The sequence below is a fragment of the Palaemon carinicauda genome, chromosome 37 (assembly GCF_036898095.1).
Source record: "Palaemon carinicauda isolate YSFRI2023 chromosome 37, ASM3689809v2, whole genome shotgun sequence".
Lineage (NCBI taxonomy): Eukaryota > Metazoa > Arthropoda > Malacostraca > Decapoda > Palaemonidae > Palaemon > Palaemon carinicauda.
This window is the reverse complement of record NC_090761.1, coordinates 44,949,479-44,964,831: the sequence shown is the minus strand read 5'-3', so window position 1 is coordinate 44,964,831 and position 15,353 is coordinate 44,949,479. Positions and strand designations below refer to the sequence as shown.

The following is a 15,353-nucleotide window of genomic DNA, read 5'->3' as shown; positions in this document are numbered from 1 at the left end:
GATCACTGTTTTTAAGGCAACTTGGTATTAATATAAATTATTATATTTTGTAGTTAACAATGAGCTCACGATATACTTAACCAAAATAATTTTTTAGTAAATGGTGGGGACATCAGAAAACACCAAAGGATGTCATTTTAGCACCTTTAAACATACTATATACTAATTTTATACAACAAAATTTAATATGTGAAATAATGTATACATCACTTGGAATATAAGGGCTTGAGCAAATATAATCTTTTAAATTTTTTTTCTTTCTTGTGACAAGTGTCTTTAGAAGTTTGAAAAAATTAATAAATCTATAAATGAATAAGTATGGTTTATTAACAGAGTAGTGAGGACAGGGTAAAAGTTAAAAGAATCCAACGGTTTTTGTTTGGCGACTGCTTTCACATTAAAGCATTTTCTTATTGTAAATGTCAGGAATGCCAATATCTACAATCATAGTGGTCAGAGATGATGTACATAATTAGCTGAGCTCAGATTTATGAGAAATTTTGTTTTATGATTTATTCCATAACTTCCATACTCTTCCTTCTTAGTTTGGAATAACCACTGTATTTAATATTAGGAAAAATAAAATCAAAGTACGTATTTTATTTAGAGTTTATTACTTTAGAATACAGGAGAAAGAAAACAATTGTTTATCTTTCATAGAATATTTGCGTAAGTTCATGAAATGGGACACAAAAATCTCAGTGAAGTACTGTAAATAAAAAATAAAGGCTAAAGCTGATTATAACAGACTTAACAATCAACGGAGCACTTTGAACCAAGTCTGGCACCTGCAAGCCTTCTATCTGGCTTGTAACCGAATGAAACTAGCCTCATAAAGGACTTGCACAGTGACAACTTCATATAGCACACATTCATAGCAGCAGAATCTTCAAAGTAGGGTCAAACCTGTCGTTACTAAATAGCTACTAGACAATGAGACTAAGGCACTTAAATATATAATGTGGTTTTTGTACTGTAAACCGTTGAGAAGACTTCATGGAGACCCTGGGAATTAATTGCACTAATCAATAAGATTATAAAAAATGTCTATACAGCATTATGAAAGTTTTAGTCTAGGGTTTGCTATTAAAAAAAAAATATTGATCTATAGGATTAGAGAAGAAAAAGTCAATACAGGATTTGACAGGTGTAGATTTCTAAATAAAGTTTTAGCTAAGGGGTTTGTTTAAAAAGGGAATTTTATTAATAGAATTAGAGAAGGAAATGTCGATACAAGATTTCACATGGGTAGATTATTAACAACGTTTTAATGAAGGGGTTTTGTTAAATAATAAAGAAACAAAATTGATCAATAGGATTACAGATGAGAAAGTCAATATAGATTTTCACAAGGGTAGATTCCTAAATAAAGCTTAAGTTAAAAAATAAAAATAACTCATTGCTAGGATGAAGGAACAAAATTTTGCAATGAAACCAAGAAGCTCCAGAATGTCCTCCCCTGGCTAATATTACAACCGTGACGACAAGTTGGCCCTTACATAAATGAAGACTTACAGCAGCAAAAAATCAGAATAACTAGTATCTCTAAATCTACTGACTATTACCGGACCATAACCTTACTATGCTACATCAAATTCCTGGGATTGGAAACTGACAAAACTTTAAAGACTACACTCAAAACAACTAACAAAACTTAAGCACAGGTGCCCATTAACAAAACAAAAAGAAAATCTTCCCAATGGCTAGGTCCGGCAATTACACAAATATTGATAAGAATAAATTGATATTACCAAAAGTTCAGTTTTGCAAACTCATAACTGAGGCTTATGGCATAATTAAATATTTGCTTCAAGTGAAACAAGTTTAAGAGCAATCTTTATCAGTAAACAAAGATTATTCAAAAGCCAATCATAACAATTAAAAAATATTTGTAAATTACACAAACAAAAGTTTCTTTCTCCTGATACTTAAACTACTAAGGTACTACAACCACCCATACTTTCTTTTTTTGATGATCAATTAGAAATTAATACAGATTTACCCATTCAATCAACCTTTAACTTTCATATAAAATAAATATAAAGTATTTAGCATATTAAATCATAAAACCTATAAAATCGTTTAAAGTTTCTCGAGATTTGTATAGAAAAAGCCTTTGGCATACATTACTACGTAAACATTTCTGTAATAAATCATTAAAAAATTTCTTAATTAGCACCATAAGAAAAATAAAGAATTCCTAGTCTTCAAAAAGTATGAACCAAGAAAAAGAACCAGTGTGAATCAAGGCGTCGTAATGTTCGCCATAGAATAACCAGAAATGCAAAAAAAAAAATATTGGTGACAAGTAAATTCAAAGTGAACCGAACATGTCTCGTTACACATACACTCCACCATTAATACTTCATCACCCTCAATAAACTACATTTAAAAGTCTTAGAGGAACAGGGAAAATGACAAATCTTTTTCATTTAGTTAGGAAGTTATTTTTAATTTTTCATATATGTATCATTTATACGTGAATTGTATTGTTGGAATTCATACTGCAGTATGTTCTGGTGATTTTCCCCTGTTACTCCTTAGGCAGTGAACTTAAAGACTACATTGTATCAAGACAAGACGGGATTTTTCCATGTTGACCACAGGCGTTTTTCTCCTTTTTACCTTAACACTTGCACCTTTTCTAGATTAATTTTTTTTCTTTACGCTTGTTTCCTACATCCATGAAAAATCCCGCCCCCTTTTAACTGGTTATGAAAGCTGGAGCTGAATAGTCAAGCCTACACTAAGGTGTTACATGCCTTATTTCATTAACTTTTTTTTTTTTTTAGGTCACATTGGGGATATGACACTACCATGCATGGAGGTTTATCATGTTTTTATGTAGCTGAAGCTATTGCTTTTTTATAGCTTGTGCAACTGCTTAAACCTCTATTACTTCCATCTAAATCCAAACTCCTTATAGAAGTGATCTTATATTGCTGTTTCTATAATTGGGAGCTACTCTGATTTCACCTGGGTAACATAGTTATCATTGGGGATAGAAATTGTTGGTTACCATGTTTGCATTAATTACTGCAAAGCTCATCAAGATTTAGCAGTTATGTAAAAGCTATAGAGGCAGTGTTGACAACCTCTGCCCTGCTAGGCTTTCACAGCAAATGATATTCGACTACCATCCAAACTGGCCTGTTGAACAAGCTATAATAACCAGCACAAAATTTAGTTTTCAGCCAGTCTTATCAGCTTTTTATCATCATAAAAGCCAGCCTGGAGTTCTTCGGTTCACAAATCTGAAAAACTTCATTTTTCATAGAACCTTTTCATGGATGTTCAGTTAAAGAAACCCCTTCAGGGTTCTTCCATTTGTCTTATCAGGGTGTCAAGAGATGATTACATAAACTTTCATTTGTTGTATTATTCACCATCTCTTTCTTGAGAGACATACTGTCCAGTGTTCATCATCTCTTCCTTAAATGACATATTGTCCAGCCTTCATCATCTCTTCTTTTGAGTGACATACTGTACTGTCCAATATATTGTCATATTCCTAGCAACAAAGGCTATTTCACACTTGTCAATAATACGTTCATTATTGGTATATTTAAAGTATTCACACTGCATTTAATGAAATTTACAGCCCATTTTATTTGGGTTTATTAATTCTTTATCACACAATATATCACACCTACCTAACTCTTTACATCAAGCTGTTACTTTCATACATCAGTACCATTTTAGTTACAAAAATAAGAAACCTGATAGAGTAGGGATGAGGCAGTGGTGTAGGGTATGACCAAGTACCAGTAATTTTTTTATCATTGGAATCAATTCTGAGAAGGAAACCAGGTCACCTACACCGGACCCAATATCCCTTGGTAATTACACCCAATCACACACAGCCCTTCAATGGACAGTTCAGTAGAACCAAAGACTTCTTTACAACAAATAAGGTCATTATGGAACTAAAAAACATCCAAGCTGTGTGCTTTTTGCCCACTATGTACACCAGTTCAGTGGTTCTGTACATATGGCCTGACTATACAGTATATATATACACAATAATGTGGATGTTAAAACTTCAAACAGGTGGTGGCCCATGAACATAACGTAACTGGGGGGTTAGCGTCATGGTAAGACTATTATGGGTGTCACAGCAATTGGGTTCCAAGAGACAAGCAACACAGAATAACAATAATAATGCCGCTTGGAAAGGCAAAGCTGCTCTCACTACACGCCACACCCATCCCCGCCTGCCATATCCACGATTTGAATCTCGACTGCTCACACGCCTGTCACCTCTACCCATACGACTTACTTTGGAATCTTTCACCCAACTTCTTCTTCTGCAAAAAGAGTGAAATAAAGTTGAAAAGTAAAATTCAAAGAGCAAACATTCCAATCTTTTACAATTAAATAATTTATTTTTCCTACCTTGAATGAAACACTTAAATTATTATTCCTATCCTATAATAATCACAACTGTTATCAATATAATTCAATCATGCTTTACAGCAGGCAATACCTATAAAACACTCCTGAATTAAAATTATTTCCCTTTCTTCTTGTTGGGTAGTAAATTACAGCTGGCAATACCTATGAAACACTCTTGAATTAAAATTATTTCCCTTTTTTCTTGTTGGGTAGTAAAAGACACCACTAATGTGAAAGGTTTTTTTATTACTGTAGATATAACTCCTACTTGTCAGTATTACTTTGGTGTACGATGTACCGACAAATTTGTGTGCTGCTTGAGCTATTAAAAGTAGTGGCACCTAAACTAAATATTTACCTAACAGATCTCTCAATTTGAAATTGAACCTTTTCCTTCAATAATGTATATTACCATGAATACAAAACATTAAAAAATTTTAGGTAATATCAGAAATTTTAAGTAATTTCTATTTTTCCTAAGGATACTTACCTCCAACAAAGTAATAGGAGGTTGGTATAAACCACTCCGCTTCGACCAAATTAATTCGCTTCCCACCCCCACAATGCCCGGCCAGGACTCGGCTGCCATCTTGACCTTAGGTCCCCAGTTCTAGTTGCAACTCTCGCCCACTCTCCGAGTGCCAGTTCACCAGGGGACGGACGGGAAGGTCATAACCCGAAAGTAGTTCAAGGTAAGTATCGTTAGGAAAAATAGAAATTACTTAAAATTTCTGATTTGTTCCGACTATGATACTTACCTCGAACTACTTTCATAGGAGACTCAGACTTAGGAGGAGGGGGTGAATTGGGACCAGGGCCACCCTGACCTCAGGGGCAAGAAGCTCCATGGTAGACGGATAGGGGGGGGGGGATGAGAAACATATACCACACATTTAAAATACACCTAGGAATCAATTGATAACTCACCTACTCAAACTCACAGGGCACGAATGGGGGGGGGGGGGGTAAGCAGGGGTTCAGGAAGGATAGTGGGGATGTGTGTACATCACTAACCCTATCGCGACGGAACCTCGTAGGACCTTCATACCTGCTGAAGGCCTGCTACCACCGGACCTAATGAAAAGGTATCCAACGTCCGCCTCGTAACGTCCTTTAGGTAATGGGCTGTGAAAGTCGACTACCTCTTCCAGACTCCAGACTCCAGCCTTTAAGATCTGAGAAACTGCCATGTTCCTGGAGAATGCAAGGAGGTACCCAAGTCTCTGATGTCGTGAGCCTTAGCATGCTTGGGGGAGGCACTCAGGAAGTCTCACAAGCCCTCCTAATGACCTCTCTCAACCAAAAGGAGACTGTATTCCTTGCCACTGCTTTCTTGACCAGGCCCATGGAGATGAAGAGGGAGGAGAGACCTGGGCAGTATCTGGCTATCCTACTCAAGTACTTCCTGACTGCTCTTACCGGGCATAGGAGTAAGTCTTCTGGGTCCCCCGAGGAGGCTCTCGCTGGAACAGAACTCCTCGAACCTTGAATCCACCACCGAGGGGTTTTGCATCTTCGCCACGAAGAACAGATAGAATCTAAAAGAGAGGTCTTTCCACCCTTTGGAGTGGGAGACTTCGCTGAAGAGTCCGTGCAGTTCGCTCACCCTCTTGGAGGATGCCAAGGCCAACAGGAAGACGGTCTTCAACGTGAGCTTCCTGTCCAAGATATCCTTCAGGGGCTCGAACGGGGGTCTCTTCAGGGAGTCCAGGACCCTGGCAACATCCCAAGCGGGGACTCTGGAGGCTTGCGGGGGGCATGACTGCTCGAAGTTGCGGATCAGCATGGATAACTGATCCGAGGCACCTAAATCCAGGCCTTTTAGCTTGAAGACCTGCCCCAGGGCAGCCGTAACTCCTTCGACTGCAGGTACCGAGACTTTCTTCTCCATCCTCAGGAAGATTAGGTAGTCTGCTATCAGGGGATGGAAGCATCCAGTGGCTTCACTCCCTTATTCCGACACCATTTGCAAAAGGTAGCCCACTTGGCCTGATACACAGCGGCAGGGGATTTTCGCATATAGCCCGCAATGTAGGAGGCCGCTGAACCTGAGAAACCAACTCTCTTCAGCAGGCACTCGATAGTTGCCATGTGTGAAGGGAGAGAACCTGCGGGTTTTCGTGGAACCTCAGAAAGTGCGACTGACACAGGAGGTCTTCTCTTAGAGGAAGAGGCCAAGGGGGATATGATGCTAGAGCCTGAAGGTCGGCGAACCACTCTCTCTCTCGGGCCACCAAGGAGCCATGAGGGTCATCTTCGCGCCCCTGGACCAGAGGAGCCTGTTCAACACCCTCCTGAGGACCCCGAAGAGTGGCAAGGCGTGCTGAAACGCGTCTTCCATCTCGACCTGTGGGTCTGGTACAGGGGAGCAGTAGACCAGGAGTTTCGCGTTCAGTTTCGTTGCGAACAGGTCTATCAGAGGGGAACCCCACCTCTCCAGGACCTGAGGTTTGAGGGACCATTCGGCGCTTAGGACCTGGCCCTTCCTGCCGAGACCGTCTGCTATGACGTTTCGTTTTCCCGAAACGAACCAAACCGTGAGGTCTATGAGTCTCCTTTTGGCCTATTCCAGGATAATTTCTGTTATGCGGCAGCGCTCCCTGGAGCGAAGGCATCCCTGTTACTTGACACACGCCACCACTGTGGCATTGTATAAACATCAGGGCTACCGTCCTGTCCTCTAGCTCCCCTTCAAAGATTGACAGGGCCCTCTGGATGGCCAGGATCTCCGGGACGTTGTGGAGAGCCCTCTCTCCCTGCGACCACTGGCCTTGTGCCGTGTGAGAGGCCAGGTGGGCACCCCAACCCTCCTTGGAGGCATCCGTGAAGAGCAACGTCTCCCGGTGTGTGTGTGTGTTCTGTCACCGGGGTGCCCCGCCTGGAATTCTCCGACAGAAACCACCACTGTAGGGCCACCCTCCCACCGGGGGACAGTGGGAGGACCGGTCTGGCACAAGTGATCCTTTAGGTTCCACTGAAGGGGCCTGTTTGATCCTGCCCTGAGGGACCAGTTTCTGTAGGGAGGCCAGGTGACCCAGTAGCCTCTGCCAGTCCTTGGCCCCTCATAGGGAGGCCCTGAAGGAATGGCCAGGAAATCTCCCAGAGGTTCCTGATGCGCTCCTCGGAGGGGGAGGCCCTCGCCAAGGTCGTGTCCAGCTCCATCCCCAAATATACCGTCCTTCTTACTGGTGTTAGCTGGGATTTCTCCATATTTCCTATGATACCCAGCTCCCAGCAGAAGGTTAATAGAGCGTCCCGTTGCTGCTCCAAGAGTCCCTCTGATACTGAAAGCAGCAACCAATCGTCCAGGTAATGCAGAAGTCGGAAGTTGCGTTTGTGAGCCCACCCCTACACAAGGGAGAACACTCTTGTGAAAACCTGAGGGGCCGTGGATAGGTTGAAGCATAGGGTGGTGAATTGGTGAGTTACCTGACCCCACTTCAGCCTAAGGTACTTCCTGCTTGAGAGATGGACTGGGATCTGGAAGTAGGCATCCTTCATGTCCCGGGGAATCATAGTTCCCTTCCCTTATGGCTGCCAAGACCGATCTTGGAGTTTCCATTTTGAATGGGGTTTTCCTGATAGACCTGTTCAGGGCCAAGAGGTCTATCATGGGCCTCCAAACAGCCCTTCCCCTTCCACTGGGGAGTTTCTTAGTAACCTGGCGTCTCTGTCCGGAATCCTTTGAGCCAACTTGCTCAGGACCGAGTCTCTCCTTCGCAGGACCCAGTTGGTGCCCTGGGTCCAAGCTTGAGCGGAGGAGAACTTAATGGCCTTGACCCCGGACCGGAGAAGCTCTCGGAGGAGGTTCAGGTCTGTCTCATTGCAGAGATCGTGGTTAGTGTGGAAAGTGGCCACTGCCGCAGACCACAAGTCCAGCTGATGGACCGGCCGGAGAGCCCCGGGAGCAGACCACGGGCCCCGCTCTCCTCACGGGGACCCCGTCCCACAGGCAGCCCCTACTGCAGTGGGAACAGGGGAACCTCTACCAGCCTTCCTTGGTGAATGGGCCGCCATGTCTGCGATGCCGCCTGTTCCGCCTCCGGGATAACCTAGAATATCTCCTAGAGTACCTCGAGGAAGATTGCGAACGGCTCCTCTTATGCCCACTGCACCTTCTCTAACGGGAGGAGGAACTCACCGAGGGGGTCCCGTCCGAAGATCGGTCTCCGTCGGAGAAAGAAGGAGAGCACTTGACTCTCTTCTTTTTGAAAGGTTTGTCGTCCCGCAGGGTCACTGACCCGGTCTTCCTCACCACGGGGGTCACCGACCCGACCGAGGGAGACGGTTCAGGGTGGGTGCATCGCAGCCGAAGGTCTCCTTCGTCCCAAGGCTGCTCGACGTCTCTCGGCGAACTACCCAGGGTCCTTGGCATCGGAACAGCATCGGAAGAGCCCGTCACACAATGATCACGATATGAATCGCACGTTCCCGATGACGAACCTGTAACAGTAAACAGAGAATGCAGATCGGTTACTGGGGTTACGGCCGGAACCGCTACCAAGGGGGGAACTCCCGCAACACGAGTTTGGGCTACAAACTCCTCCATGGAGACGGTACCCACAAGGCGCAAGCATGCCCACAAAGACAATAATAAGGGATCCGCCGCAGGGGCCTCACACGACGAAACAACGGGCTCAACAATCGGTTGAGGCCTGGCAACAGACTCACCTACGTACTGGGGATGACCTTTACTTCCCCTGTACCGAACGACTCTACCGAGGTTTCCCTCAACGTAGTAAGTTTCTCCTTCTTGGCCTTCTTCTTCTTCATCCCAACTAACTTCCATTGCCAGTCGGGCCAAACGACGCATTCAGGGCAAGTAGAATCCTTCGCGTACTTTTGTCCCCAACACATGGAACAAAGAGAATGCGGGTCAACCTCTTCCTTGGATAAGAAAGCGCCACACACTTTCTCTGCAGAAGGCCCAGGGCAATGGAACACACAAAGGGAAAAGAAAGGATACGGGAAAACACAAGGGAACACGAGGAGACCACGTGGGAACCATGAGGTCAGGTCAGAGCGGGTGCGAGGTCGGGACGTTGTTCACGGACCGACGACCAAACTAGAACTGGGGACCTAAGGTCAAGATGACAGGTAAGTCCCGGCCGGGCATTGTGGGGGCGGGAAGCGAATTAATTTGGTCGGAGCGGAGGGGTTTATAACAACATCCTATGAAAGTAGTTAGAGGCAAGTATCTCTTGTCGGAACAAATGAATTTTTCATGACAATACAAACCTGAGTCCTTAGAGTATGACTTCAGCAAAGCTGGAAATGGCTGTTTAAATTCTTAACAAGGTACAGTAGTTATAGTTGCTAGCCCATTTGCCATACACAGCAACCCTCACTTTGACCTTAATGTAAGACTTTTGGGTTGGTTGAGGCAGGCAGTCTAGTAAAGGACTCGGGTTTGTGTAGTTAGGAAAATTACAAATTACTTTCAAACCATGTTTCTACACAAATACAAACTGTTGTCCTTTATAATAAAGTAGGTGAATCATCATTAGGAAAGAGGGCAGATGTCCCTATGACCAAACTGGCTAGTTTACTAATCCAGGAAATGTCAATGTACTTTTGTCTTGTGTAGGAGCAAGTAATAACTCCTCTCAACCTCCTAATGACCTGTGGAATAGACTGGTAAGCGGCTATGGAAGAACCTTTATTCATAGCGATATGTCATTGAACTGTATGGTCATTATGAGAAATGGCTTGCATACATATATTTAGTTCATCTTACCCTTTTGTCTGGGATGATGGGGATAATACTTCTATCCAAACCTTGTCTGTAAAGAAAAGTTATTCGATCTCAAGGTTACCTGTACTATATCTAGTGCCTGGTCCAGCATATAATGGAATGATTGTAGCACCACAAAGGAGGTGAAGATGAAGAGGAGAAAGGCACTCTCCCTCTCCTAATCATGTCACACCACTATCTTAGATGAGATGCTTCTTGTCCCATGAGGGATCTATGTTTGCAACACAACTCATTGAATAGCTACCACATGATCGAGGATAAGGTTATCCAAGGAGCTGTGGAGATTTTTAGGTATACTTCCATAGGTATTGGTAGCAAAGGTTTGTCTCGTACTAGACTCCTGCCTTCAGGCGTTGTGCCACCGACAGGTTCTTCCTGATGGTTAAGGTAGATCAAATCTCACTGACTTGCAAACTTGAACCAGAACGGTCCTTTCATCCTCTTATTGGATCAGTACATTCGATTGTGCAAAATTCAGAAGAAAATGTTCTGGGATATCTTCCATACCCTTTCAGTCTTGGAAAAATCTCTTTGGTAATACACATGAGGCATTGAATTCTCTAGGTAGCATCAGTGTGTCTTCACAAGACAGAGGAATGAATCGTACCAATCTCTACTTGTCACTTCTTGTAAAGTACAAGAAGAGATCAAGGACTTGAGAGTCCAAAGTTGCAAACAGCTGGTTTCTTGATCTTGGACACAAACTCTAGATGAAAGGTGAAGAATACCTTCCATTTGAGGATGACTCCGTTGACTAAATGAAATATCATACATTATGCCTTGTGAGTAGTCTTGAGAATCAGATCCTTATTTTGATGCCCATCTTCAGGGTTCATACAGGATCCCCTGGATAGACCCGAGCACTTGAGCAACATCCCCAAAGGGACTTTCCTGAAGAGCAAAAACTGTTCCAAGCTCTTCAGTCTGAGACCTGGTTAATGAAGGCTGAGAGGCGCTTCCATTGAAGGTAGAAAAGGAGAACTTCAGACCATTTTAGTGTGTATTTGACTGGAGAAGCATCCCTTCTACGATGACAATCACAGAAGATTAGTAGTCCTCCCAATACTTTGAAGAAGAATATAAGCATATCCAGATGCCATCCCATGTAGCACTTGAGAGCCACCAAGGTTATCCTGAGGACCGATGTCAACCGAGTAGTCGGTAAATCAGACAAAGAGGCAAGATGATTATGCATCCAGAATGTACCAGGGGTGTCCCACAACATTGCAAACATTTCAAGAATGGGAAAGCAGCACTATATACTGGCAGTTCCAGATCAACCAGAAGGCAAACAGATCTTTTGGTGGTAATCCCGAAGAGAAAGAAGGCTTCCCTACAAGAGCGGATGTAGGAACCCTTCTAGACCCACACCATGCCCTTGAAAATTGGAATGAACCCTAAATAGAGCTCCACTTTGTTGTTGGCTGCCCATATGTGTACCTGCTTTGACAATTTGCGAAGAGTCTGTGAAAAAGTACACCCTACTTCTGGACATAAGTCAAGACAGTGGAGTTGCTGTTCTTATTCACTACTAGGTGGCATATCAATCATTGTTGGAGAGTTTGCAATATTAATAGTGTTACTTGGACTCCCAACAGGTGTTTATTTTCATGGACCCTTTCTCAGGTGCGTACATACTCCTTGGATCTGTGAATAGCAGGATCCCTGGAGGTGTGGAATAAAGTGAAAATACCTTTGGTGAGGTTTCCACCATTCAGCCACCATACAGTATTTTCTGTTCCATTGGAACCAGAGGGTAGGGGAATTTTTGGCTAAAATCAGTGATGCTTCCAATATTAGTGTCTCCCAACGATGACAAATGTCCCAGGAGACCTTGCCACTCTCAAGCCAAAGTTCTTGGTACAGGAACGGCTGTACTGCCTTCCTACATTTTCTGATAATATTGGGTATTGGGTATCATCATACTCTGGTACTCTATCCTCTGCTTGACCAAGTGACTGGGCTTACTGACTAAACAGTATTCTTAGATCATGGCCAGTGACAGCCGTCTGTCCTGGAAGGAGACAGGAAAGTAGCTCTTCGTGAAATCCCAAGGGGTAAACCTCGTTTGAGTAGGTACCAGAAGAGGTGAACATGAACACAATTGAGCAGTAGACAGTCCAAAGCTGCACCCATTGAACTGATAACTATTACCCTGAGAAGGAGGTACTTCCAATAGACTGAAGGATGGGCATCTAGAAGTACTTATCCTTCAGATCCTCCCAAAGCAAGAACCCTTCTTTCCTGATGGCAGACAATACAGTAATTGCATTTTCCATATTGAATGGTTTCAAGGAAGGATACAAGGATTTGTCATCAGTCCCCAGTCAAAGGAAAAAGATTGTAGCTAAGTATGCAACTGCACCCAACCAGTAGTCAAATTAGTTTGGAGGCTATTCATGGAAGGAACTACCCTGGTACTAGACTTCAGACCAAGAACAAGTGCCCTCGTGCTTGGGTCTTCTACAGGGTCCCTACTGTCAGCACTTCTATTACTGAATTGATAGGCTGGAGAAGCGTCTACCTCCTTTGGCACGCAGCACCTCCGTCATTGAGAAAATGCAGCTCAGCTCTTGCTCGGATACCTTGTATAGGAAGGGACAATTACAGGTAATCTTTAATTGGGCTCTCCTTTAGTGACCGAAGTGCTTCTGGCTCTCATGTTCTCGGAGGCTAAGGGGCACTAGGTGGCTTAGGCTTTAACAAGCAAGTGGGAGAAATTGGCACCAAACAGCGCACAGTTGCATTGATCAAGGCCTGTCCCTAGATTTAGAAGAGCCTTGCTGACAATCACGCAAGCCTGATGTTGCTTCTTGGTGTTTGTACGAGTGCTGAGATTAGACCTGAGAAGTTACCAATCCCAATTTCCTATCGCACGAACTAGTTGGAAGGTCTTGATACATTGAGGATTCTGGCAATTTGGAAGGTCTGTAGACTGGGAGTGCAGGGATATCATAAGTAGAGGGAGAGGTGATCTAGTTCCATGATAAATTGAGAGTAACAATCACGTGAACGTGAGCAAGGTTCTGATCATGTGGCTATGTAATAAAAAACGCCATGCGTGGAGACTAAGCACAAGGAAACCGGACTCACTGGGACTGATCCCATGAAGATTTCAAGGTTAAAGGCGGAAATGCAAGGAAAACCCCAAATCCTCATGTTCTTGCTCGTGTGAGGGGTGATCTCATTGATCATACAAGCAAGAAAGCTGGCTCTTCTTTCCTCAGTGCAAGGTGTTTTGACTCTGAAGTTATTGAAAAGTAGGCACGAAGACTCCAATCATGACGTGACAATTGGTCACACAGTTATGGAGCATGGGGAGACCATGCACATGTCCAGTAACATGCATTTTGCAGCTCTAAAGTTCTTTAGATCAGACACCAGGAGTCCAATCACCAGGTATCCAAGCGAGAGGAAGAACAATCACGTGGAGACCAGGTACGAGGGACAGTTCCTGATGGGGACAGTCACTCAGAGTTGTCATTTTTTTAGGGGACACCCTTGTCATTGAGTAGATGCAATAAAATATTAAAGAAATATATGAAAATAGGAATACTGTATCTCTGACAAGAGTGACTGCAACGAGAATAAGTCCAACCAGTGTTTACGCAAGATATCATTACCCAAGATACTGTTATAAATACTTTGGGTCCAATACAATGTTCAATGAAAACCCATTCTTGTATTAATGACACCACATGGTCTCCATCTCCGTGTCTTTGTAATATGGCATAATGCTGGATCCTAATTGCATTAAGAGAGATTTGTTCTAAACTACTATGGCTAGACAGAAATGGTCATTTTCAAGGAAACCTATAAGAAAGCAGGAAATAAAAAAATTCGTTATACTGCGTGAGAATGACAATTGCCTGTTGTAATTACCTTAAATCATACAGGGGTACATAAACTTCCAGAAGCAACTGACCAAGAGATAGAAAGTAGAGGCTGAGATATTAAACAACATGGACCGTAATATAGAGGTTGGACAAAGTCAGGTTTTGACAGAAGTCTAACCTCAAGACGACAAACTTCTATCACCAAAAATGTCCAGCCATTGAAGAAAGGAAGCAGGTAGCCGTTTCTGCTTTTGACGAGAAGTATGGAGGAGCCCTTTCTTCCGACTGATGATGGGTGTGCTCGGTTTCGCTAAAGATTGAGCACTGGTAGTAAGTGGGTCAACAACTCTATATATACGTATAGTTGTGGTTGAGTATGTTACCGGTATGTATACCATAACCTTGCATTCAAGAAGAGAACTTTACTACCGAGAACCTTTCCCTGGGAGTATATGTTCTCGGTACGCACCATCCCTCCCTCGCATAAGCAGAGAGAGATCAGTCTGAAGCATACAACTTGGGCTGATCAGACATCATTCCAGTATGCCTTCTTTAGTCGAGAAGTAGTAAGAGTTCACAAGTACGGTCAAGGTTGCCACATCTGTTACTAGACAAAGTTGTCATTGCCGACAATTCTTCTTCCTTTAGTATCAATCTCAGCACAAACTCCCTCAGTAAAATAACAAATACTGAAGTAACAATCTGTACCAATACTTATTTCTGGTATGGTAGAGAGAGAGAGAGAGATGGGGAAGCCCTTAATCCTAACTATTAGGGGAATGTCCTCTGCCTGTACTAGAGTTGTGTGTACCATGTTTCTTCCATTAATGAAACAACTCTCAGGAACTTCCGGTATGAGACTGAACTCTGGTAATAGATATGTGAACACCCATGTCGAGTACCAACACACCTTCCTAGTGTGTTCCAATGTTTATTAATGCTACAGGACCACTTTCGGCACTAACTCCTAGAAGGTAAGCTCCCAAGGGAAGGGAAACGATAAAGAGTCAAGTGTACAAATACAAAACCCCCTATCGATCGATCTTCCTGGACAATGTCTTCTACTTCTTGTTTTTCTAAAAGTTCCAGTGATTACTCTCTAATAAAGATGAGGCAAAGGAGGAGGAGGAACTTGAAGTTTGTATTCTACAGGGTCATGCAGGTTGAAGACTATGCTTTCACAAAGAAAGAGATCACAGGTACTCTACGAAGAGACAGCACAACCAAGTGATGCATCTGTAGCACCTTACCAGGATCGGGAAAATAGTGAAGTAATACTCCATCCTCTGACGAAGCCCCAGCACTAAGTAAAACCCACTTCCTAAGATTCATGGGGTTTTCATCATCATTTTAAGGCCACAATAGCG

At 43.2% G+C, this 15,353-nt stretch overlaps 1 protein-coding gene across 1 annotated transcript in view; it reads right to left on the bottom strand.

Annotated features, from left to right (window-relative positions):
• Positions 1-591: 591 nt before the first annotated feature.
• klar (klarsicht) overlaps positions 592-15,353 on the bottom strand; it is a 715,886-nt gene continuing 701,124 nt past the window's right edge. Inside the window, exon 26 of the mRNA XM_068361101.1 lies at positions 592-4,307. Coding sequence (XP_068217202.1) covers positions 4,043-4,307 — 265 coding nt within the window. The 3' untranslated portion in view covers positions 592-4,042. The remainder of the gene's footprint in view (positions 4,308-15,353) is intronic.